General features: G+C 36.0%; 1 protein-coding gene across 2 annotated transcripts in view; it reads left to right on the plus strand.

The window, feature by feature from the left end:
* Positions 1–6,680: 6,680 nt before the first annotated feature.
* The window catches only part of WDR70 (WD repeat domain 70), a 558,042-nt gene continuing 537,240 nt past the window's right edge, over positions 6,681–27,482 (plus strand). For both annotated transcript variants that reach the window (XM_037799489.1, XM_037799490.1), the window contains exons 1-4: positions 6,681–6,784; positions 6,887–6,946; positions 10,424–10,507; positions 18,253–18,373. In XM_037799489.1, coding sequence (XP_037655417.1) covers positions 6,760–6,784; positions 6,887–6,946; positions 10,424–10,507; positions 18,253–18,373 — 290 coding nt within the window. In that variant the 5' untranslated portion in view covers positions 6,681–6,759. The remainder of the gene's footprint in view (positions 6,785–6,886; positions 6,947–10,423; positions 10,508–18,252; positions 18,374–27,482) is intronic.

The following is a 27,482-nucleotide window of genomic DNA, read 5'->3' on the forward strand; positions in this document are numbered from 1 at the left end:
CTTCGGCGATTCGAAATGACGCATTTCCGGTTCATCTGGTGGGGAATTTGAAGATGCCGTTTTGAAGCCGAAGAGGGAAAGCGGTTGAGGGAGCTTGACGTTAGCGGCTGGACAAAGGAGCGAGGGGGCTTTCTGGAGGTTGCAGAATGTTTGGGGATGGGGTGGGGTGGTAGAAACCGAAGAGGAGATTAGGGGCAAGAGAAGGGACCGTGGAGGGAGAGGGACGGGGAAGGGCGGAGTGGGGAAGGAAGAGGGAGCAGGGAGGTGGGACAGGGTAGGTGGGAGCCGGGTAAGTGCCGCGGACGGCGTTGGCTGCTCTGGGTGGGGTCGATTTAAGCGCGCGCTGGATCTTGGGCCTCGAGCTTCTCAGATCCCGAATCCTACGACTGCGTTAAAAGCGCGCGCCTCAATCTCCTTGGTGCTCCAAGTAACTTCTTTTCTGCGAGGGGTTAGGAGTTGGTAGCTGTTGTTAGAAACAAGTTACATATGAAACAGGACTTCACTACTTTCCTCCTCTATAGGCTTCGGTGTAAATTAAAAGTATCCGACTTTTCCACTTTGTGTGTCGCTACCGTTTGGTTTCATGGCCCGTTAATGTGAACAATTAGTTTTTTCTCAGGAGGCATTCGCTGTGTGCCTGGGCATTGCTGCCATTCTTTGTTTCCCATTATTGCAGAGAGGGATTCTAATTCATCTTTCCACTCCAAGCACATAGTACAGGGATGGGTATAAAGTAGACACCCAGTGTATCATCTAATCTTTGAACAGATACTGAATACCTAGTTCTTTTCAGACATTGAGCCTGATGCTGTGGCTACCAAATTGAGAAAACATTCCCTGTCCTAAAATTGCTTTGTGCGGAGACAGACAAAGCAAACCGTTAGAGTGAGTGCATCACTGTAATTTCTGTAATGGGTATGTATAGAAGGATAGGAGAAAGGAGTAAGGGTAGGCTGGAAAGGCTTCATCTCATACAGAAGGCAACCAGTGGATGAATCAAGGCTTTCTTTTTGGAAGAACTGTCCTTATTTAGAATGTCACATAAGTAAGCTTCATCAGTTATTTTATTTATAATTACTCTAAATTGGTCTTTTTGCCATTTCAATTACCTTTTACCTCTGTCATATAAGGAGTTGGCTAAATTTCTGACTATTCAAGGATCATGGATTTATATTGGTAACTTAAGACCTCATAGCAAATACCAGAAAAATTAGGTTAACTATTTTTGGTGTATGAATTGGCAGATGGATCTCCAGTTGTTAACTTACTTTTATTTGCTAGATTGCAGATTGAAAACAGATGACCTGGCAGAGAAATGTATGATTAGGAGTTGTCCTCTTGAACAATTGGATGATCTAGCAATACTGGTCTAATATTCCTGCATAACAACGTTACCAGGGATGTAGATCTGGCAACTCCTCTTCTTTAAGCATTATTTATGTCTGCTTTTGTACTGCATACCCCAAGTTGAGTAGTTGCTGCACAGACCAGAAGGGCTGGTTTATTAAACCACCACAAAATGTCCTTGCAGTAATGGTTAGGCCAGATTTGTTTGATCAGACAGCTGAGCACCGTCACCTGGCCAAGTTGACACATGAACCTTACCATCTCAGTGACTTATTTGGAAATATGGTCACTGCAAATGTAATTAGTTAAGGTAAGGTCATACTGGGTTCAAGTGGGCTCTAATTCCAATAACAGATGTCCTTGCAAGAAGAGGACAGGACACAAAAGAGACACAGAGATACACTCAGAGGGAAGAAGTCCATGTGAAGACAGGCAGAGATAGGACTGGTGTAGCTTCAAACCAAGGAATGCTAAGTATGATCAGGAGCCACCAGAGCTAGGAAGAGGAAAAAAAGATTCTTCCCATAGAGCCTTCAGAGAGAGTATGGCCCAGCTGACACTTTGATTTCAGGGTTCTGGCTTCCAGGATTGTGAGAGAATAAATTTCTGTTGTTTTAAGCCACCAAGTATGTGGTACTTTTTTACAGCTGCCCTAGGAAACTAATACAGCATCACAAGTGCTTTATGTATACTTCTCACTTTGTCACACTGAGTATTAAAAAGACATGTACTCAAGGGTCAAGGTTTAATAAAATTGATAATGTTTATGGCTCTATCAAGGACATTTTTAAGGGCAGCTGGTTTTGTTTGCAGTGGATGCATAGCAGTGAAGAACATAGTGACTACTACAGTAGTTTGCTTGCCACTGCCTTCATTTGTACTGAAGTGCCAGCACTTTTACCCACCATTGCTTTTGCATCATCAGTACAATTATCAGAAGAGTGAAAAAGGCAAATGATGTCTTAGTATTATTATGAAAAGTTTGTTCTCATGGGCCCCTTAAAAGCTGTCTGTGGACCACACTTTGATCAAGAACTACTGCTCAAGTAGCTTCCTTTGTTTCTGACAATTCAACTATCTATCCCTCATAAATATTTAAGGTTTTTAAAATGTCGTCATTAGAATAGAAACTCCATGAGGTCAGGGATTGTTTCATGTCTTCATTCTCATCACCAACTAGCAGTCAGCATTGGCCAACATTCATTGGGTATGTAATATATGCCAGGTACTCTTCTAATTGCTTTATGAGAAGTCATTCAATCACCAGAAAAACCTATGAGGTGATAGATATTTCTATCCTATCTATATCCTGTTATTATCATATCCACTTATGAGATGAGGAAACAGGCAAATAGAGGCTAAATAACTCATCCAACATTACACTGTCAGAGACAGGAAACGAACCCAGATATTCTGGTTCTAAAATTAATTTGCTTGACACTATGCTATACTGCCTCCCAAATTTATTTGATTAATGAATAAATTCATTTTGCTCCAAGAATTTCCCTGGTACACTTAACAGTTATTATTATGAAGCTGTTTCATGCCTACTGTTATAGTTTGATAATGCTGCCAGAATGCAAAACACCAGAAATGGATTGGCTTTTATAAAAGGGGGTTTATTTGGTTACACAGTTACAGTCTTAAGGGTATAAAGTGTCCAAGGTAACACATCAACAATCAGGTACCTTCACTGGAGGATGGCCAATGGTGTCTGGAAAACCTCTGTTAGCTGGGAAGGCATGTGGCCGGCGTCTGCTCCAAGTTCTAGTTTCAAAATGGCTTTCTCCCAGGACCTTCCTCTCTAGACTTCAGCTCCTCAAAAATGTCGCTCTTAGTTGCTCTTGGGGCATTTGTCCTCTCAAAAGTCTGCTTTCAAAGGCCGTCTCCAAAATGTCTCTGTAAGCTGAAGCTCCTCTCTCAGCTTATGTGCAATCTTCAAAGTGTCCCTCTTGGCTGTAGCTCTTTTTCAAAATGTCACTCTCAGCTGCACTGAGTTCCATTTGTCAGCTCATTTATATGGCTCCAGTGATTTAATTTAGACCCACCCTGAATTGGTGGGGTAACATCTCCATGGAAATTATCCAATCAGAGTCATCACCCACAGTTGGGTGGGGTGCATCTCCATGGAAACACTCAAAGAATTACAATCTAATCAACACAGATACCTCTGCCCACACAAGTACGTCAAAGATAATGGAGTTTTGGGGGACATAATACATTACCGGCACACAAAGTTTCAAAGACGTTTTTAAATTTGTCTGCTTAAGCCCTTCATTTTACCTGCCCTCTCTAGACCTCCCATCCCCCGAACCATTTGCTGGAGGTGTGAATTCATCATATGCTAGAGCTTCTACTGCTATCTGGAGAACTTTGGGCAAAAAACACCCTAATTCAAAAGTTTGAACTTGATACCCACTAATATGTCATCAAAGAACATGGCTTTTTCTGGGGGAGATAATATATACAAACTGGTATACCTGCCCAAACAAAAAAGTAGTTTAATATAGCAGTCACCTCTAGTGCAGTTATAGCCTCCATCCTTTATCAAGCGCAAATACATTTTCCTGTGATTTTTTTCTCTAATGACCGTGATTATTTGCTTCCACTGGTTGGTATCTATAATTTTTCTTTCTTTTTTTTTCAATATTTCATATTTTAAAATTTTAAATGTCATTAAGCTCTTAACAACAGGTCATTGACTACTGAGGAGCTAAAATAGGTATATATAATCTTAGAGTATGGGTTATATGGTGAACTATATTCGTAAAGTCTGTTCTAGTACTCAAAATGCTTATCTTTACTCAGGAGAGACAATGGCATTCATAATACCTGATTTCATCAGAGGCACAATGAACTAGACTTATTGATTGGAGTTCACATGACTTTCATGGTTTAATAACCTTTTGGGATGAAACCAAACCTTGTTATCCCAAGTTATACAACTTCTTGCACATAAGGGGAGTAGATTTTGCCTTCACAATTTCTCTCTAGTATTCACTCAATATTTCATTCACTCAATAAATACTGAGTACCTACCCAGCTAGGTATTGTTCTAGGAAGGAGATGTACTAGAGTACTTGATAGACAGAGGGTTTAACTTAGTTGGAGAAGGTCTATAGAGGTCTGTAAATGCTTACAAGAGCAAGTGAAGTTTAATTTGAGAGCTGAAGGATGACTAAAGCAAAATGAAGGTCATGGGGATTGGTGAAAAGTTAGAGGTTTCAGGACATCATATTCTGAGGCTGCTTGTAGAAATGAAAGAAGGCTGCAATAACTGGATAATTGGAAAAATGCTCAATAGAATCCTTTAGCTGGAAAATGCTTAGTATAGTCTTTGGTAGCTAGAAATGTTTATTATAATCATTTCATTCAAGCATCTTTGATTTATGTCAAGCCTAAAAGCCCTTGCTGGCATAGTTTGCTATACTAATAACATCAAAACTTTACTCTCTGCTCCTGGTTCCATTAATGAGACCTCCCAGCTCTGCTTTCAGGGATAAAGATAACATCCAAAGTGGGATGAAACACCATACGGACTAATAAATCAGCACCTTCCTCCTCTGAAGGACAAGATCAAAGGCTGAATAGTCAGCAAAGGGAGGAGATCCTATAATATAACAGGATATGCTGACCAAACAAAATGAAGCAGGCATCGATTGCTCAATTTTAATGAATTCTGTGACTCATATTTAGATTTTTTTCTTTCTTATTTTCTGTTTTCCTTTGGCTTCTTGCCATTTGTTTCCTTGTACTATAAAAGTTAAAATCACCTCCTGCTTCAAACTGGACTTGGAAAGTTTTCCTCCAGTTCCTTGTGAATGCGCTCAATAAGATTCACCTTCTCACCAAGACAAAGAGAATTGTTTGTCTGTTTAATGTGGGATCAGGCAGGCCTAACTATTAAAGACCGTGTTTTCTGATGGTGACACATGGTGTGGTGGAGAATAGAAACAAGACGAAGTGGGAAAGGAGGGAAAGTCTTTGGAGCCCATGTTAATATTTTATTCTAAGAGCAATTTAAGCAATGTTAGACTTGATCATTGTCATTTAGGGTGTTTAGATAAAGTAAACATTGAAATAGACTGAGGTTAGCAGTGGGTCTACTGAGTAACTTTATGAAAATATTTTTATTCAGCAACATTTATTAGTACTAGGAATGGTTTTACTAAACTTCAGAGATATAAAGACAACGTGCCATCTCTTCATTGCATAGATAAGGATTCAAGTTTTAAAGAAATTTAAACCAATATGGATTGACAAACAGAAAAGTGAACAAACAGCTGTGGGAACGCTTCCTGTGGGCTGGGAAGCTTTATAACCAAGCATGGTTAGTGCTCAGTGGGAACTTCGGGCTAAAGAGCATGAGCTCTAGAGCATTTTTCTGACAACTTTTTTTTTTTTTTTTTTAACCTATTCAGATCTTTGTGGGTGCTTTTGAGTCATGTAGTAGATACTTTTTGTTTCCTCCTTAAAATATACTCAAAGAGTGGATAACTGGGGTATTTCTTCATATGGAAGGATAAAACACAGAGAGAGGCTCTTAACTTCTCCATAGAATTCTGTGAGGAATAAGCGTCACCTTGGCAGTAAACACGTCTTAAGAAGTAAAGGGTGTTCAAAAGGAGTTGAGAGGTCACTCTGGAGGGCATTCTTATGCCCTATAGAGACATTCCTTTTTAGTTTTCAGTGTACTGGAATAGCTAGAAAGTTCAACCTGAAATTGTCGAACTGCAACTCAGTAGCCTTGATTCTTTTTTATGCTTTATCAAAAAATTAAAAAAAATTTTCAAACAAACAAAAAAACACAAAGGAATAAGGAAAACAACCTAAAATAACTACATTGCTTCCAGTAGCCTTGATTCTTGAAGACAATTGCATAACCATGTAGCTTACATAGTGTGACTGTGTGATTGTGAAAACCTTGTGGCTCGCACTCCCTTTATTCAGAGTTTGGACAGATGAGTAGAAAAATGCGGGCAAAAACTAAATGAAAATAGGGTGGGATGGGGGGATGGGATGTTTTAGGTTTTAGGTTTTCTTTTTTACGTTTTTTTGGAATAAGGAAAATGTTGAAAAATTGGTTCTGGTTTGAATGCACAACTATATGATGGTACTGTGAATAATTGGTTGTACGCTGTGGATGATTGCACGGTATGTGAATATATCTCAATAAAACTGTATTAAAAAAAAAAAGAGTGGATTCAGTTAGGAGGCAGCCTCGTGGGCGCTTTTTCCCCCGCCAGCCCGCTAGGGCGGCGCTGCGTCCGGAGCCACTGTCGGTCTGCGGGAGGAAACGCTCTTGGCGCTGGAGGAGGTGCTGAAGTTCTGAGGAGACAACTTCCTTCCGGTTTGCCGGGAGTCTTCAGCTGTTACTGGAACTGTGACTCGTTTTGCAGCCAGTGGCCCCTCATGGAGCGCCCGGGGCCCAGCGAAGGTGGGTTCTGTGTGGCGAGTCCCGGCGGGCTGGGCCGGCCGGGGCGCCACTGGCGCTGCACTAACGAGGTCTCTTCTCTCCTCTCTTCCTGACCCGTGACAGGTTCAGATACGTCGGGACCCGACCCGCAGCTGGCGGTCACCATGGGTTTCACGGGTTTCGGTGAGTAATTACGCCAGGCAGAGTCCCGACTCCTTTAACAGAGGTTTTAGTAGCGGTAGGTGGGGAGGGGAAACCGAGCTGACACTCCTGCCCCATGGCTTACTCTGCACCACCTCGGAATAACTTTACCTTACGTTTACACCTTTTAGTAATTTGACATCCTCTTTCCTATCTGTCCTCTAACTCTTGCTTTTAGAATGAGACCAGCTCAGATGACACTTTTGGGAAGTCTTGAGAGAGAGATTGCTTTTAACTCACTGGGAGAAAGGTGTTCGTTGATGGAGAGAGTTGTCCCTTTGCTCCCTGAGACCAAGAAAGCTAAGATCTGACAGTAGTCCTTAAAGTTGGTAGCAAAAGGGCCATTAAATGATGTGATAATATAAATAGTTATTCAATCTTTTTTGATTGAAGTCTTCTTCTCCAGAATCTTCATTTCAGTGTTCCTGAAGACACAAGTCATAGCATGTTATGTAAGATAAGAAAATGATCTCAAACTGAGATGTAGTCACCTGTCAAAAACTTTTTCTGTCAGCAAAAACCAAATGTAAATTGTTTCCCCACTTCTGTTGGATTGAAGAGATTACATGTCAAGCTAATGTATCTAGGACTTTTGTTCATTTATTCATTCATTCATTCATTTATTAAGCTTGTCTCTTGAGCCATCCATTTAGTATTTTCTAAGTGTTCACGTCTACAAAAGAGTAATCTCATTATAGTACTTAATTTTGTTTCAGTTGTTTAAGTAGCTTTTCCTCCTAATTTCAAAAGCAGCACTTATTAATAGCAGAAAATCTAGATAACATAAGTTATGAGGAAGAATGCAAAATTTCTTATAATCTCATGATCCAGAAATCAAGATTTAAAATTTTGTTTTTCAGTCTTTTCTGTGTGCATTTAAGAAAATTAAGTTCATATGTATATAGTTTATATTATTTTTAAACCTAATATTGTGAAGATTTCCCTATATTATAAAATGTTCTTCCAAAATGTGGTTTTTAATGCCTGAATAGTAACCCATCTTATAAAAATACTATAATTTGTATTATTTTAAGCTTCCCTTTATGTAGTTTCTAATTTTAACTTTTATAAATAATACTATGATGGACATTTTTATAAGTATTTCCTCTTGTATGGGGTCATCTTATGTATATAGTCCATCCTCATTATTAGCAGATTCTGTATTTGCAAATTCACCTACTCACTAATATTTATATTTTACATCATAATCAATACTGGCAGTGTTTTCACGGTCATTTTTGGACATGCACAGAAGCACAAAATAAAGTAGCTGATGTGCACATTGCCAGCTGAGGTTGAACAAGGTGATGCTCTGCTTTCTTGTTTCAGTTCTCACATGGTAAAGAAATGTTCTTTTTGTGGTATATTTAATGCCTTTTATTTATTTATTTATTTATTTTTATTTTGCCTTTTTGTGGTAGCTTAACTGTTTAAAATGGCCCCCAGGCATACTGCTGAAGTACTGTCTAGTTTCCTTGGCACTAGAAGAATGTGATGTGCCTTATAGAAAATATGTGTTAGATGAGATTCATTCAGGCTCAGTGAGTTCAATGTTAACACATCAGCACCTTGTTTAATGAGCTTCAATTACCTGCCTTCCATTGTGATTTATGATTAAACTTGCTTAAATTTATATTCAGAGGCTTTGTTTAAATGTTGCTCTAAAATGTTCGGAAAGTCTTGTTATTATTTCTAGATGGTGTTAATGGGAGCAACCTCTAAAAAGCTGGTGAAACAAAGAGTCTCTCAGGGAAACGTTGTATACAAATTTAGGGAGGAAGCAAAAGATATACAATGTCTTTAAACACATATAAGCACACATAAAACAAGGTCATGTATTGATCAATAACTTAGCCTTGTATTCCCCCTAGCAGGAATAATAAGTATTTGCTTAATTCAGTGTTCCTAGCTGCTTTTTAGAACATAACTACTGCAAATAATTAGAACTGACTATATTTCCATAGGGTAGATTTTTAAAGGAGAGATTACTTCATCCAGAAATATACATGTTGAAAGAAAAAAAAAAAAAAAAACTAAAAAATTTGGGTGTGTACCTTTTGAAAATTATTGAATTATTTTAATTATACCAAGGTCAACAGTATGTAAAAAGGCCATTCTTAACTTATCTCAACCAATATTGAGTAGGTATTTTTGTTTAAAGCAATTATAACAAAATTTTGCCAAGCAGATCCATGAAACATGCTTTCTCATTATTTTGCGTTGAAAAATTGTTAGTGGTATTCATTCAAACATTGGGATTTTTCCTGATTTCCATGATCTTTTTCTCAAGGTCTTGATGTCCTGTCTTGGCAACTATTATTACCTACTGGTAGTAATTAAACATTGCTTTTACGTGTTTGAGGCCTAAGACCTGCTGGCCTTGTGTTGTGTTCACATATACTTAGGTTTATAGTCTTTAAATCCTTCATTACAGTAACTCATTTCCATTTCAGAGTTTTACTAGTTTTGACAAAGTTACTGGGGACTGGCTCCAGTTTCTGCTGCTTTACTTCCCACATTTAGTTTTTGGTTCTTTGGGAGTTTCAATATTACATTTAAGATAAATTGCTAAAATAAAGTTGCCATTTATATTAGTTTTCTGTTGCTGTTGTAACAAATTATTACAAATTTAGTAGCTTGAAACAACACAAATTTATTATCTCAGTTAGGTATGTCAGAAGTCCAGGTGGTCTTGGTTGGTTTCTCTGCTCCATGTCTTTCAAGGCTGAAATCAACTTGCAGGCAGGCCTAAGTGCCTATCTGGAGACTTTGAGGAGAAAATTTGCTCCTAAGCTCATTCAGGTTGTTGGCAGAATTCAGTTGCTTATGGCTGTGGGACTAAGATCCCTGTTCTCTTGCTGGTTGTCAGCTGGGAACCTTCTAGCTTCTTAAGGCCACCTGCTGCATTCCTCATCATGTTACCCCCTCCATCTTCAAACCAACAACAGGATATCCAGCCCTTCTCATCCTGCAAGTCTGACTTCTGCTGAGTCTTTTTCATCCTTTAATTCTCTCTGATTTCTGTATCTCTTCTACCTCTTTGCTTTTAAGGACTCATGTGGTTAGATTGGGCCCACCAGGGTGATCTTCCTATTATAAAGTCTGTAACCTTAATTCCATCTGCAAAGTCCCTTTTGCCATGTAGTATAAGATATCACAGGTTCCAGGGATTATGGTATGGGCATTCTTCCTACCACACACATGTAATTTTAAGGGGTAAGGCTTTAGATGAATTAGAGGAGGATGGGAAAATTGGCTAGTTAATGGTACTTTGTGATGACATCGTTTTTAAAAAGCTTCCTGTGAAATAAACTTCCCTGGTATTTTGTGGTTATCTTAGAGCTATGCTATTAACTAGCATACCTAAGTGGTTATTGATCAATGAGTAATTATTAAGTACCTAAAGTTTGCCCAACTTAGTGCACAAGAGTCACAGGCTACCACTTGTTCCTGTTTTAGGAAAAAAGGCCCGCACATTTGACTTGGAAGCAATGTTTGAACAAACTCGAAGAACAGCTGTGGAAAGAAGTCGGAAAACACTGGGTAAGAAGTTGAGATCTCTGCCCTTTTATTGGCTTAAATGATGTCTGTACTGTATACAAGTATGTTGACAGTTATTACAAGACTGAAAAAATTTTGAAGTTGTTGAAAAAACCACTGCGAAGCAGGACTTGAGGGCTTTCTTTTCTTTTTTTCAACAAGGTAAAACTTGCATGTAAGTCGGTTAAGAAGGTATGATACTAAAATCTTTTAAAAGTGTGTCCTATGGATAAACAAGGATTCTAAGTTAATCTATAGAAATCAGAATACATTTCTTTATTACCTCTCCTCCCACCTTTGTCTGAGTCTCCTGTCATTTTTTCTTTTCTTGCTTACGGTGGAACCAGTATTTGGTAATTCTTGGCCAGAGGTGGGCTCTTGTAACCGTGTACACCACTGATTGTTGACACAGACAGTATAGAAAATTGTAGATGTACAGAAAGTGTGGGTTCTGCTGTTGAATCCCTGTATAAGACACTTAATGTTAAGATCTTAATTTTCAGACTGTCTGGTTTGATACCAGATAAGTGGCAATTTTAGGTGCTACTTCAGCGTTTTCAGAGGAGGACTGACTCTTATTAGCATTCTTTGGATCTATTTCAGATCATTCATATACTAGAGAAGGATAGCTGCAGCCTGATAGAGCAGAAGGGGCTAGGAATGGGAGACAGACAGTACTTCCAGAAAAATTTAATTTAAATTAATGTTGTTAAGGTACTTGTCGTTATTGATTTTAAAATGGTAAAAATGCCATAGCATTGTTATATAAATAAGCCAAAGATGACCTCTGTACAGTGGCGCTGTGTGTTGTTTACTTCTTCACAACACCCTGGGTCCCTTAAGAAACCAATTGATGCCAAATTCGAATTCTTACATAACCAGATGTTTAAGAAAATAGCCCAAATAATTTTTTTTTTTTTTTGCCTTTGAGGTAACCTGCTTTGATTGGGTAAGACTCTGCACTTATAAGGCCCCATTCTGCTTTAGCCCCTGGGAGCTCTTTGAAGCCCAGAGGCTCCCTACCATGCTGACTGTTTGGACATGTAAGCTCTCTTCCCTCCCTTTCTCCTCTCCTTTGGGAGTTTAGAAGTTTTCCCTTGTCCTGCTTCCCTTCTTGTGGCTCCCTGGCTGACCTCTGGAAGGTTACCAGCTATAAGGGACCTCCTCTCACCTGTACCTGTCAATGCAGTAGTCCCCCAGGAAGTAGCTTGTGTGTTACTGCCATCTAGTGGTCAAATTTTTTTAATTTGTCAATTCCAAAATCTTCAACACTCACAAGCAGTTGTATCGAATATTTAGACAGTGAGCTTGACACGAAATATTTTTGGTCTACAAAAGGAAAACAGTTTTTCTTTGTGGTGAGAAGACAGTTGTCCATGTACACTTTTTTTTTTTCCAGCACAGTACTCTATTTTTAGGAACATATACAAACCAAGCAATGATGTATGATAAAAGCATGATATGAATTATCAAAAGAAGAATCCTTTCCTTTCACAAATTTCAGAGACTAATGGCATCAAACGCCTTGAGAAGCATCACATATGCAAAAGAGAAATTAAATTTTAAAGAACTAGATGCTGATATATAACCTTTACTAACTTCTGAATTCTTATAGTCATACCAATTATCAGATCCTAGCCTATTGTCTTCTTTATATCACAGTTAACTAAATGATGGTCATATTGGTTTGAATATGCCTAAAACTAGCAACAATGTAAATCCATATTTTTGCAAGAACTTCCCTCCTTTTCCATCCCATATTTTTTAAGTTAATTAGCTTTATTGAGATATATTCACATACCATATAATCATCCAAGGTGTACAATCAACTGTTCGTAGTACCATCGTATAGTTGTGCATTCATCACCCCAATCTATTTTTGAACATTTTTCTTACAACAGAAAGAATCAGAATAAGAATTAAAAAAAAGTAAAAAGAACACCCAAATCATCCCCCTGTTCCCACCCTATTTTTCATTTAGTTTTTGTCCCCACTTTTCTACTCATCCATCCATACACTGGATAAAGGGAGTGCGATCCACAAGGTTTTCACAATCACACTGTTACCCCTTGTGAGGTACATTGTTATACAATCATCTTCAAAAGTCAAGGCTACTGGGTTGGAATTTGATAGTTTCATGTATTTATTTCTAGCTATTCCAATATATTAAAACCTAAAAAGAGTTATCTATGTAGTGCGTAAGAATGTCCACCAGAGTGACCTCTTGACTCCATTTGAAATCTCTCAACCAGTGAAACTTTATTTTGTTTCATTTCACATCCCCCTTTTGGTCAAGAAGATATTCTCAATCCCACGATGCTGGGTCCAGATTCATCCCCGGGAGTTATATCCTGCGTTGCCAGGGAGATTTACATCCCTAGGAGTCAGGTCCCACGTAGGTCACTTTTTTTTTTTTTTTAAATCTTCATTCTTATAGGAAATTTCAAACACATACAAAAGTACAGTAATGAACTCTCATGTACCTTTCGCTGAGTCATGACTAGTCTTATCTTTCCATCTATGTCCCCTCTCTCCAATTATTTTAAAACAAATCCTATATATATCATTTCATCCATAAATATGTTTGTATGTGTTTTTAAGAGATAAGGATTTTTTAAAAAAACGTAACCAAAATATCACACCTAAAAGGCTTATTTACGTTTTAAACAATTTATAAACATTTCGATGAATGCTATACTTTTAAGCACTTTATGCATGTGTTACAAAATGTTTTGAATATGCATTGTCTTGTTCAGCTATGTAAATTTTACAGTCCCTAGCACCATTTCTCAAGACCATGTTCTCCTTTTGATGTTTGTGAATGAATTAAATGTGTTGACCTTCCTTGATTTAGTATTATATCCTTGGACTTGGACGGCTGTTTCTATCCCAGCCTAAACATGGGATTTCAAATTGACCATCTCTTTGAAACATTTACTTAGCTAATAGTGGAAAGCACTATTGGGATAATTACTGGGAAGAATATAATAGTATTTATTTATGGTAAATTATTCATTGTAGGGATTTTTTTTTTTTTTTTTTTTTTTGGTCTTCTCTCAAGCTTGGCAATGAAATTACTTTAGACTATGGAATTGAAAGTTGATGTACAGTTTGACTCATTTTTCTTTAAAAGAAAAATTAAAAAATTCTGATAATGGCCTGATTTGTCTATTGAAATCTTACCCTGGACATTGACAGACTTGGGGACAGTAAGACTTTTTATCTTTTTAACTGGTAGTTCAGTTGTCTGAATGAACAATATATATGAACTGTTTTAGTTGCTAAATGCTCTGTTAGAAGAATGGATTACTATAAAACCTCAATAAAATATGCTTTGTGTAAATGTTAGGAAATAATGTTAAAATTTTTTTTTTAATGTTTCTTATGTTCCCAAAAGATATAAGTATTTTTATGATATAAGAAAGACATGGAACCTTTCAGAACCCATGCTAAGAGGAGATAAACTGGGAAGAAAATTTTTGTTTTATTCAAATGCTGGTACAACTGTGGTTTGGAGGACTATGGCCCTTCTCTGTAGCATGATTTGGAAAAAAATGATTTAAAGTAGGATTTGAATATTATCTTGACAATGATTTGATGACCCTGAGAAGAAAAATTATATTAGAAATTTTAGAAATTGGAAAAGCTTTAATTTTTTCTTTTTATTTTACTTGACACATTCTTCCTTGCTAGTTAAATCCTACCTCGTCATTTGAGGCCTGATTCACAGTTTACCTTTTCTAGGAATTGTTTCAAAACCTCTTTAGGAATAATAATTGTTCCTTGTCTGGGTTTCCATAATACTTTAAAACATATACATTTTTTATGAATATTACTCTTCATTTTTTGTATATAAATGCCTAGCACAGAGCTTTGTCCTAGTAAATACAACCCTAAATATTTAATAAAGTAACTTATGTTGTTAAGGTGTTCTCATGTAATTTTTATACTTCCTGGCATCTTCATATTAAATGAACAGGTTTTATGTAAATTTTTATGAAATTGGTACTTTTTGAGGCTAGAGAATCAATAAAGTAAGAACAACAAATGAAACATTTTAACAAGATTTAAGTCCTATGGATTAAAAGAATATCATGATTGGGTATGGTGGGAACAAGTTCACAGAAATGTTGATATATTAGGTTATTTTCTTGGGGTAGAGTAGGGACATGTTGGAAGTAAAATAGTTATCTTAGGTTAGGTGTCTTTTTCTTACTCCCTTGTTATGGTTTGTTTGAAATGTTTTTTAAAAAATTTTTGTTAAATATAGTTGATTTAAAAAAAAGGAGTTAATTAAAAAAAAAAATGGAAAAAATATGCAGAGCCCCCTTGAGGAGCTGGTGGAGAATGCAGGGGTGTTGGGCTTCTCCGCCTCGATGGTTGCTGTTGTGCTCACAGACATAGGGGACTGATGGTTTGATGGGTTGAGCCCTCTACCATAGGACTTGCCCTTGGGAAGACTGTAGCTGCAAAGGAGAGGCTAGGCCTCCCCATAACTGTGTCTGAGAGCCTCCTCCTGAATGCCTCCTTGTTGCTCAGATGTGGCCCTCTCTCTCTAGCTAAGCCAACTTGGCAGGTGAAATCACTGCCCTCCCCCCTACATGGGATCTGACACCCAGGGGAGTGAATCTCCCTGACAACATGGAATATGACTCCCAGGGAGGAATCTAGACCCAGCATTGTGGAATGGAGAACATCTTCTTGACCAAAAGGGGGATGTGAAAGGAAATGAAATAAGCTTCAGTAGCAGAGAGATTCCAAAAGGAGCTGAGAGTTCACTCTGGTGGGCACTCTTATGCACAATATAGACAACCTTTTTAGGTTCTAATGAATTGGAATAGCTAGCAGTAAATACCTGAAACTATCAGACTACAACCCAGAACCCATGAATCTCGAAGACGATTGTATAAAAATGTAGCTTATGAGGGATGACAATGTGATTGGGAAAGCCATATGGACCACACACCCCTTTGTCTAGTTTATGGGTGGATGAGTAGAAAAATGGGGGAAGAAAAAAAAAAGGCACCCAGTGTTCTTTTTTACTTCAATTGTTCTTTTTCACTTTAATTTTTATTCTTATTATTTTTGTGTGTGTGGTAATGAAAATGTCAAAAATTAATTTTGGTGATGAATGCACGACTATATAATGGTACTGTAAACAATTGAATGTATGCTTTGTTTTGTATGACTGCATGGTATGTGAATATATCTCAATAAAAATGAATTAAAGAAAAGAATATATCATGATTATAAAACATTTACCATAAGTTATGTTTCTAGTGATTTTATTTCCTTAACATTTTGTTTATCTTCACTCTTATTTCTTCCTGATTAAGTAGTTATAGTGATTGACTCTGAAATATTTAGGTGCCAAATTAAATGAATTTGAATCTGCAATTTGTATGAACCAGTCCAGATGGGACATAGTAGTTGTTTTAGTTTACTTACTAGGCTGTTTAAGTAAATACCATGCAATGGGTTGGCTTAAACAATGGGAATTTATTCACTGATGGCTTTGAGGCCAGGAAATTGTCCAAATAAAAGCATCATCAGGGCGATGCTTTTCCCCTGAAGACTGGTGTTCTGGGGTTGGCTGCTGGTGATTGTTGGGTCCTCTGTCACATGGCAAGGCACATAGTGGCGTTTCCTGGTCTTTTCCTTCTCTTATGGGCACTGTTTCAGCTTCTTGCTTCCTGTGGCTTTCTCTCTCTCTCTGTTTGAATTTCATTCTCTTAGGAGGACTCCAGTAGTAGGATTAAGACTTGTCCTGATTGAGGTGGCCACACCTTAATTGAAGAAACCTCACTTCACCCTTTGAACCCCCCAAATGCACATTATTTCTATTTGCAACATACATTCATTCCTTCATAATATCTCAAAAGCCTTAAGTCATTTCAGAAACAATGCTTAGTTGTTGACATTGCCCCAAGACTGCTGGCACCTGGGACATGTCTGTCACATGGGAAGGCACATGGCCAGCATCTGCTGGTCCTTCTCTCCCCGGTTTCATTGCTTTCAGGTTCTGGCTTCAGTGGCTCTTTCAACTTCTGTGGGTCCTTGCCTGTTTCTCCAGGGCTTTTCTCTCTAAGCTCTCTTGGCTTTTTCTGTCTTTTATCCTCTCCTAAAGGACTCTGGTGAAAGAAGACAATCCACCTTGAATGAGGTGGCTCACATCTCAATTGAAATAACATAACCAAAGGGTTCCACCTATACTAGGTCTGCACCCAAGGAATGTATTAAAAGAACGTGTCCTTTTCTGAAGTACTAGTTTGAAGCTAGTTTGAAGGTACTAGTTTGAAGCTTTTCTGAGGTACTAGTTTTCTGAGGTACTAGTTTGAAGCTAGTTTGAAGATACTAGTTTGAAGCTTTTCTGAGGTACTAGTTTCCTGAGGTACTAGTTTGAAGCTGAGGTACAGCTTCAAACTAGCATGGAGTGCATAACCTAAACCAACATGCTATTAGATATGTAGAGAAAGTTGTGGTTTTCTTAGCAAGGAAAAAAGGAGGAAATGGCTGTTGGGTAGACACTAGTAATGTCTGCCTCAATATCATTTCTTCGCTAGCTGAGCTAGTGTCCAAATACCCCTGCTAGAGGGTATGGAAGGATTGACTGGAGAAGCAGGGTAGAGGTAGGAGTCAAGCAGACTCACTCTTAAATCTGGATTCTATGCTTCTTTTTTTTTCTTCTTTATTTCTTCCAACCTCTTCTGGCATCAGAGTGTATAATTGTTGATTCCCAACGTATCTCAGTCCAGTGGAGAGGACAAAACAAAAACAGGAGCTGGCTCTATATCATTTGTCTTACTTCTGCCTGGAGAGTTACATCTCTCAAGTTTGAAATGAAAGACCTATGTCGTTCCTTGTTGACACTTGCTGGTTATGTCCTTCTTCCTCATCTTCCATATCCTAGCAACAAAAGACCCCAACTTTCCAATTAATAATTGCCATTTTTTTACTATTTCAACTTAGGATAATTAGTTTTCATTATTAAATGAAGGAAAGAACATTAAAGATTATCTCAGGTTACTGAGGATGGTGGTGATTCAGAACCAGACTGTTGAACACAATTCTTTCCCTTCTTATGGGCTCCCAATTGTATAGAAAGATTATCAGAGGAAAATAATGGAATTTTCTTGGATAACTTTTTTTTTGGTTTTTTCAAGGTCATCAACTCCCAGAAACCTAAAGTAGTCAAAATTTTCTCATGATTTCAGTAAATGGTTTCTCACCAAAATTCCAATGTTTGAAATTTGGAAGAGAATGAAGTGCTGAATTTCTAGTTAAAAATGTGAAAATAAAGTGAAATTACCCCAAATTTTATCTTCAAATACTTTCTCTTTTAAATATCACCTTCCACATCTTTTTCACAGTGCAATCGTGCTTCATTATTGCTTTATTTTGCTGTTTTTGCTTAGCATGTGCATTACATTTTCCCACATATCTGTATTCTTATCACTATTTTTGACTGTATTTTGTATTATGTTGATATACAGCAATCTTTGTCAATTATTTTCCTAATGTTAGATATGAAAAACTGTCTTGTATTCATGGATTGGAAGACTTTGTTAAGATGGCCGTGTCTGTAAATTCAATGTAATCCCTATTAGATTGATAATTTTTTTGCTGTTATACATAGTACAAATGGACATCTTGTGCTCATTTGTGTATCTTTATGTTAATATTCACCTTTTTAATGCTGATAAAATTTGAGGTCTAACTGTTGGAAAAACTTTTTAATCTATTTTCAGAAGCAAGAGAAAAAGAGGAAGAAATGAACAGAGAGAAAGAATTAAGAAGGCAAAATGAAGATACTGAACCAACACCGTCAAGTTCAAATGTAGTCAGAGATTGCTCGAAATCATCATCCAGGTGCCTGATTTTCTCAAAAGAATTCTATTAAACCATCATTTTCCACATGTTTATAACACAATTTTAAGCACAGTTCCTGATATTAAAAGTTTGCATAATTTCTCCTATTTTAGGCAATTGTAGATGCCCAGAGTCACGAAAAGTCCTATGTCATGCTATAGGACAATTTAGTTTTTCTAATGTGTTCTAGATATATTATTAAAAATCTGTGGCTTTTGGCTTCAGAGTGTAATTATATAAAGTTGGAAGATACTGACAGTTTATAATTTTTGCAGTTGTTTTTGTATTATCTTATATTTACATCTTTCATCACTTTTCCAAAAATTCTGTGTTCATGATAACATTTTTGGTTGGATCCTTTGTGGAAATGGATAATAGGAAAAATATGAATAGAGGTACATTATAGAGTTTCCTGAGCTATAGGAGAAAGCAGCCATTAAAATTCCTTTAAAGTGAAATTTAGCAAGCTGTAACTTAATTCATTACTAAGAACTTCAGAAAGTATAAACAGGTATATAGGTATTAAGCCTGGATGGAATAATAAAAGGAATCTAATGTAACTTAGGTGTATTTTTAATTATGAAATTAGTTCCATGAACTATACATTGGTCAAATATAATATCTTGGGAAAAATCTACCATTGGATCTACATTTCTTCTGTTTTTGGTGGAAAAAAAATGAAAACATAAATTCTCAAAATATCACTTACACTGTGTAATTTCATTTTTTGGTCATCTATTCCCTGGTGCAGATCTTTGGTGTCTCAGTCAAGAGCTTGTCCATGTTTTGAGCAGAATCTTGCTTTGTAATAAACTTGGTCTTTTTATTTTATAGCTTCTCTTTGTAGGGAAGGGGAATACCTAGATAGGCCTATAAGACTGGTTCTGGTTCTCTCTCTTTCTTTTCATAACAATGCAGTCCTAATGCCTGTTTGTTTAATCTCTAAAGCATATGGGTATGTATGTATATATAGGTATGTGTGTGTGTGTGTGTGTGTGTGTATGTCATGTACTATAAAAACTTCTGTAGTGTTTTCACAGATTCATTTTATTGCTATCATTTGACAAAAAATGATTCCACTAATTGAAATTATAAAAATTTTAATAGTTTTGTTGATTTTGTATTTTGCTGCAATACTTAACTTTAAAACAATAAGATAAAGAACATTCAGTAGTAGTATTTGGAAAATGTTTTACTGCTTTGACAAAACCCAAACATTACTTTTGCCCTTAGTGATTACAATTGCAGAACTACTTTTGACGTCATGCAAAATTATAAAATGCAAAGATGAGAATGATCACCAAAAGGGATATCATACAACTTTATCACTGCATTTTCATTGATCAAAGAATGGAGGTTTACTTACTGATATTTCAGAGGGTCTCAGATTAATTGTTCATAGCAGATGAATAGGCCTATCAAAAGGTCAGTTGGAAATATATTAATATGAGATATTTAATGTATATTTCTATATCCATTACTGGAGTCTTTAAGCTGTTTCTATGTATTGAATCATGTTACTATAAAAATAACTTCACTGTGGCTCAATTTAATTTAAACCTTGTTTGACGTCTATTTAATAAAAGACATTTCAAGAATGTCTGTATTACTTTACAATGCAATTCAAGATGTTGTCTACTACATTAGAATGCATATTATAAATTATTTCTAGAATCTAGCACCAGTATAAAAAATTCCCCTTCTTCTATAAATATATCCTTTTTTAAGACAAATAGAACACCATTGCCCCTTTGGCACCTAGGAATCTTGGAGCTCAATTTAGTACTATTTTATGATTATTTGAATCTAGTACTTCCGTTTGTGGAAAAACTTGAATGATAACTTTCAGCTAGGAATGAGAGGGTGTTCTTGTAATTGTTGGAACCACCTGACTGCAGATGAATGTTTATTTACCTGATATCTTTAGACTTTTACTTCCACTATTCAAAGTATTAATCAATGCTCCTAACATTTTCCATATTAAGGAAATACTTGGAAATGTCAAGAAATCAAGTAATTTTTATAAGGCCATAGAAATAAAATGACAGAATTGGTTATGAACTCAAACAAAATGTTGCTTTTCTTTTTTTTTTCTGCCCAGGAATTCTTTTTTAAGAAACATTTGTGAAGTATGTCCTATGGCCTAGGCACTGTTCTAGATTCTGGAGAAACAAAGACAGGTTTCTTATCATAAGAATATAACATACTAGTAATTCTTTATATTGCTGTGATTAGATCACTTTTATTCTTTTATGCAAATATTTTCTCCCATAAAAATTGCAAAGGATTGTCTTTTTACTCTCTTGATAAGGTCCATTGATGCATCAAAGTTTTGAATTTGATGAAGTCCAATTTATCCAGTTTTTTCTTGTGGTGTTTATGTTTTGGATGTTTATCTAAGAAACTGTTGCCTAATATAGTGTCCTGAGGATGTTTCTCTATGATTTCTTCTAAGGGTTTTTATAGGTTTAGTTCTTATATTTAGGCTTTGGTCCAGTTAATTTTTGTATATAGTTTGAGGTAAGGGTCCAACTTCATTCTTTGTCTGTAAATATCCAGTTGTCCCAGTACCATTTGTTGAAGAGACTGTTCTTTCTTCATTGAATGGGCTTGTCATTCTTGTCAAAAATCAACTGGGCAAAAAAAAATAAAAAAAAAATCAACTGGCCATAGATGTGAGAATTTATTTCTAAACTCTCAAATCTATTCTACTGATCCCTATATCTATCCTTATGCCAGTACCACACTGATTTGCTTAGTAAAGCTTTGTAGTAAGTTTTGAAATGGGAAGCTTGAGTCCTCCAACTTGTTCTTTTTTCAGATTGTTTTGTCTCTTTGGAGCCCCTTGCAGTTCCATAGGAATTTGAGGATCAGCTTTTCCATTTCTGCAAAAGAGGCTGTTGGAATTTAAACAGGGATTGCAGTGAATCTTGTGGATTGCCTGTGTTAGTACTGCCATGTTAACAATATTAAATTTTCTAAATCTATGAACATGAAATGTCTTTCCATTTATTTAGGTCTTTAATCTCTTTCAGTTTTCAGTGTACAAGTTTTGTTTTTCTCTGATTAAATTTAGTTCTAGGTATTTAATTCTTTTGGATGCTGTCGTAAATGGAGTTGTTTTCCTAATTTCCTATTCATGTTTATTGTATGGAAATACAACTGATCTTTGTGTTTTGATCTTGTAATCTACAATTTTGCTGAATTCATTTACTAGCTTTAATAGTTTTTTTTTTTTTTTGTGTGTGTGTGTGTGTGTGGATTCTTTAGAATTTGCTTTATATAAGATCATGTCTTCTGTGAACAGAGATAGTTTTACTTCTTCCTTTTCTGTTTGATTGCCTTTTGTTTCTGTTTCTTGCTCAATTGCTTTGGCTGGAACTTCTAGTACAATGTTGAATAGAAGTGGCAAAAGTGAGCATCTTGTCTTGTTCCTGATCTTAGGGGGAAGGCTTTCAGTCTTTCACCATTGGATGTGATTTTAGCTGTGGGTTTTCCAAAATTACCTTTTATCATGTTGAGAAAGTTCCCATGTATTCCTAGTTTTCTGAGTGTTTTTATCATGAAAGGATTTAGATTTTGTCAGATGCCTTTTCTGCATCAATTCAGATGATCATGTGTTTTTTTCCCCTGTGTTTTATTACTGTGGTGTCTTAGTTTCCCTGCTGGTAAAACAAATAACATACCATGGGTTGACTTAAACAATGGGAATTTATTGATTTTTGGCCGGGAGAAGTTTTGAGGCTGGGAGAAGTCCAAAATCAAGGTGTCAGCAGACGATGCTTTCTCTCTCAAGATCATGGCATTCTGGGGCTAGCAGCTGGCAATCCTTGGTTGTTGGCTTTTTGTCACATGGCAGTGCACATGGTGGTGTGTTCTCCTTTCTCATTGGGATTCTGTTGATTTCTGGCTGCTTCCCATGGCTTTTTTTATGTCTGAATTTCATTCTGTTCATAAAACACGAGTAATCCAGATAAAAGGCCACACTTTAACTGAAGTAACATCTTCGGGTGATCCAATTTACAAAGGGTCCATACCCTCTAGAGTGCAAAGACCAAGAATGTGTCCAAACTGTGGTATTCAATTCAGTCCACACATATGCTATATATTACATAGATTTGGTTTTCCTCTGTTGATCCACTCTTGCATTCCTGGGATAAATCCCATTTGATCACGGTGTATAATTCCCCAGCCCTTTTATTTTTAATTTTTTATCAGAGTAATACACAGTACAAAGTCAAACATTACAAAGCCCTTTAAAATTTATTTGCTTCTATATTTCTAAATTATATCACTTTATTACTGTCTTCATTTTATACTTTTATCTGTTGACTTCCTACACATACCTACTTTTCCTTGTGCAACATACACGTCTCTCCTACCCTCTGTTTCCTTCATTTTTTTTTGTCTTTTCATTTGATTTAGTGTCTTTCATGTTAGAGTTCTTCCTCAGTGATCCTCAATGGTTCTTGGTTTTTTGTATTTAAAAAGATTAAGGAACTAAAAAAGATCTGTGAAAACTTTGTCATTTATCCTTTTTCCAGCTTCTAAAATTTTGATGTTGCTTTTCTGGTTTGCCCTCTCCTTCTCTGTTTTCTTTGTTCCTGTAAAATATTTTATATTTACCGTTTCCATTGCACTTTATTCCTTCCTGAAGATTTGAGTTTCTATTTGTTTTTACTCTAACCTGAAAAACTTTTTTTTTTTAGCCATTCTTATAGTGCAGATCTCTTAGCAACAAATTCTTTTAGTTTTCATTTTCAGAAAATAATTTTATTTTGCCTTTATCCTTGAAAGAATATATCACCAGAAATATAATTCTGAGTCAATAGTCCTTTTATTTTTGACACTTTATAAATGTCATTCCACTGTGTTCTTGGCTTCTGTTGTTTTGGAAGAGAAGTTGGACATCATTTGTATGTGTAATGTGTGACTTTTCTTTGGATGCTTTCAAGATATTCTCTTTGTCTTTGGTTTTCAGCAGCTTGACTATGAAATGCTGAAGTGTAGTTCTCTTTGTATTTATAGTGCTTGGGGTTCACTGAGCTTTTTGAATTTATGTCCTTCACCAAATTTGGGGAATTTTCACCATTATTTCTTCAAATTCTTTTTCTGCCTCTTTCTTTTTTCTTGCTCTTGAATTACACATATCTTAGACCTTTTGATGTTGTCTTACAAGTCAAAGAGGCAGTATTATTTTTTGTTGTTGTTCTTTAAGTCTTTTTCTTTCTGTTTTTTTAGATTAATTTCTGTTGACCTATTTTGTAGTTTAATGACTTCTGCCAATTCAAGAGTGTTGTTAAGTCCATCCCTTTAATTTTTTAAAAATTTAAGATATTTTCAGTTATACTTCATAGTTGTATTTCTCTGCTGAGATATCCTTTCTGTTTTTTCATTATGAGCATATTTACTTTATGCCCTTAAGTATAATAACTGTTTTAAACTCTTTGTTTGCTCATTTCAATGTCTAGGTTTTTTCAGGATTGGTATCCATTGATGGCTTTTAAAATTGAACATGGCTCACATTTTTCTGTTTCATTGTGTGTCTAATGATTTTAGATCGTATCATGGACATTGTGGTTGATATGTTGTAGAGACTGGATTTCATTCTGTTCTCATCAAGGATAATGATTTTTTCTTTTAACAAACAGGCAGTTAATTTAACTGAGCTAAAACTTCATACTCTGTTTCCTCTGTAGTGGGCAGCAGTTGAAATTGAAATCTCTGTTCAGTTCTTTTAACCTTACCTGGATGTGTGGAGTCTGCCTTACGCATGTGTGTTTTAGGAATCAACTAGAGATTTGGGTAGAGTTTTACGCAAAATTTTCCTCCTCTTCCTTTGTAGCTTCCTCCTTTCAGGGATTTTCCTCCTCATTTTCCATCCTCAGCTCTGATTCAGACAGTAGGTTTCTATCCACGTTTTAGCTACCTAGCACAATTGGGGCCTGCTCTCAAGAGGAAAAACACTAAAAAAGGGACATTCACTCGGTGTCATTCTTTTGTTACAAGTGTCGTAATTCAGTTTCTGCCTGCTATTGTTTTATATTTTGCCCAGAATTTATAAGTGTTATCTGTGAGAGGGTTTTTTTTCCTATACCATATTTTTGGCTGTTATTGTAAGTGGAACTCATGTGATGTCTTTACAAAAATCTCTTTACCATCATCTGGTACAGTTGTAGAAGTAAAGTGATATAAATATGTTTGTTCAATTTGCTATGTTAAACTGGAAGCCTAGTTTTTTTACTTTTTGGTGGTTTAGTTCTTTGTTCCATTTTAGTGATTCTGATGTATAATGTAAGGTTTGATATCAAGGTAGTTTTCTATTTTATTTTATGAATGTTCCAGTACTTTCTTACCTTTTTAATGCATACTCATTATATATAAATTGTTTTTTTAGTAATCTGAATTCCTTTCTGGAATGCTCTTCTGCTCTCTTGGTTGTATTTCATTCAGTGCTATACATTTTAAATAACTCTGCAGTTTATTTTTTTCCTTACAAAACATACAAACAATTTTAAAAAATCTATGTTTTTTAATTTGGCTTAGAGAAAGATCTAATACTACCACTTTTATTGGTTTTAAACAAAAATTATATGGATTTAAGTTGCCATTCAAAAATGAAATGCTGGTAAAAAAAATATGTCATTTAACTGATCTACTCCAAATTTGTAAGGTAGGAATCATTTAGGTATTTACGTTTCCTTTTTAATCATTAATACTAGAACAGTGAATTTTACTTACGAATTTAGCTCCTAAGTTGGAATTGTGCAACTATACACCTCATTTAATGATTAGCTAAAATAAATCTCTTTGAAAAAATCAACTGCCTGACAAAAAAATTAGGGTTGACTCTAAACTATTTCTCTCATCCAATAAATGTTGTTTCTCAGCTCTGGTTCGTGTTTTGGCATTATATTGAATCAAGGCATATTTTAAACATGGAATGTACTCTGTTTTGTTTCAAGGACATTTTTGGACATAATTTCATGGACTTTGTTTTTCAGGATATTGAAGATATGTTAAAAATTCTTTATTTTTTTGGCTTTGCACATTTGAAGCAAAAAGCCAGAAATGGAATTAGAAGCGCCACAGAAACTGATGCATTCTGTCCAGATTCATATGGGTTTATGCCTTGATAATCAGCCATGAAATTAATGTGGATCCGTTTAGTTTTCAGTTCAAATGCTGACTTCTGAACTACTTTACAAAGTTAAAGCTTGGGTGCTAAGGATTATCATTTCAATTTTTAACTTTCTGTGGCCTGAATAATTTTGCATTACAAAAAAAGTTTGTGATTTCTAAACCCATATAACTGGAAATTTGTGCTTTAATTACAAAGGAGAAAATTTGAGAGCATGAATGGCTTAATAAAAACTTAATCAACTAGTATTTATTGAGCATCTGCTGTGGGTTAGCACTGTTTTGGGCACTGGGGATGCAATATTAGCAAGCCAGATTAGATCTTTTTTCTCAGTGAGCTCACATTGTAGTGGGGATATTTGAGAGACTGCATAGCAGATTATAAACAAGTAAATTTCTAATCAAGCAAGATAGTTTAGCTCAATGATTGTCTTAGTTTGTTAGGGCTTCTATGACAGAAACCACACACTGGTTGACTTAAACAACAGGAATTTATTGTCTTACAGTTTTGGAGGCTAGAAGTCCAAAGTCAAAGTATCACCAGGCCATGCTTTTTCCTGGAGTCTGTAGTATTCCGGTTATGATTTGCCAGCAATCCTTGACATTCTTTAGCTTTTAGGTGCATCTTTACATCTGTCACATAGCCATCACTTTCTCCTTCTCTGGTTTCTCCTAATTGTGTCAAATTTTCTCTGTTTGTAAGGACTTCAGCCATATTGGATTAAGGCCCACCTTGATTCAATTTGGCCTCATCCAACTAGTGTCTTCGACGGTCCTATTTACAAGTGAGTTCATACTCACAGGACCAGTGGTTAGAACTTAAACATGTCTTTGTTGGAGACATGATTCAATCTTTAACAATGATATGTTTAATAAAAATAAAACAAAGTAAGGTAATTATGTAATAGTGACTAATGTGTGTGTGGGGGGTGAAAGTTTAGAAAGAGTGGGCCCTGAAGGCCTCTTTGAGGAGGTAACGTTTGATCTGACCTGAACGATAGGAAAGAGACCACGTAATGATCTATGGGAAGAGTGATGCAGCAGAGGGAACTACAAGTGCACTGACTCATGCTGAACCAAGATTGGCCTATTCAGTTTTTAAGAAGTGGGACTGGGACACAGTGAGCTAGAAACTGGAAAACAAACAGAAACTGAAATCTTTTTGTTGATAGCCCCTACCTTTGTATAAGGTGTATGTAAGAATGTATTCCTTTCAATATTGAACCTAGATAAAAATAAAAGAAAAATTCCATTTTTTCCTTCAACAGATATTGAGTACCTACTATGTCATTCATAGTTTAGGTGCTGGGGACACAGCAATGAAAAAAGCAGACAAATTTCATGTATCAGAGATACTTCATTAGAAGGCAGCAACACTTCGAATCCTGCAAAATATTTGACAGACTGATTCATACAATTAGGAATGCAATTCTCACCCCTTTTGGGCAGGGTATGGGTGGTGGGAATGGATGGTGATAACTGTGACTTTCAGAATGCCTAGAAGTGTTTGATAACAGTTTAGTGGGAGTGTGTAATAGTCCTCAGTTGTGTTGGATAGAAAAACCGTTGAAAATCACTATGATATGCCTCATGTTTAGGCATTTTTAAAATCCAGGAATGCCACATTTAATGTTTTAGTAACTCAGCAAACTTGGATCAGCACTTCAAAAAAATTTGTATTTCAAATATATGTTGAAACATTTTGGTAATAATATTTACTTCCTTCTGTGACTGGCTTTATTTGTTCTTGTGGCAAACAGTGATCAGATTCAAATATAGTTAATAGAGGCATTGGTTATCTCACTGGTTTTATTTCTATGGATGTAGTATTTTTTAGTTTTTCTTCCATATTCCAGCTGTTCTACTGGTTCTTTGTGAGTGATAGTGATCTAAGCAACTTTGTATAGTTGTTGTGTCCTTTTAACTTTAATTTTTGTTTAAATAAGGTAAATTAGCTAAAAGAAGCATT

This window comes from Choloepus didactylus, chromosome 11, assembly GCF_015220235.1.
Source record: "Choloepus didactylus isolate mChoDid1 chromosome 11, mChoDid1.pri, whole genome shotgun sequence".
Lineage (NCBI taxonomy): Eukaryota > Metazoa > Chordata > Mammalia > Pilosa > Megalonychidae > Choloepus > Choloepus didactylus.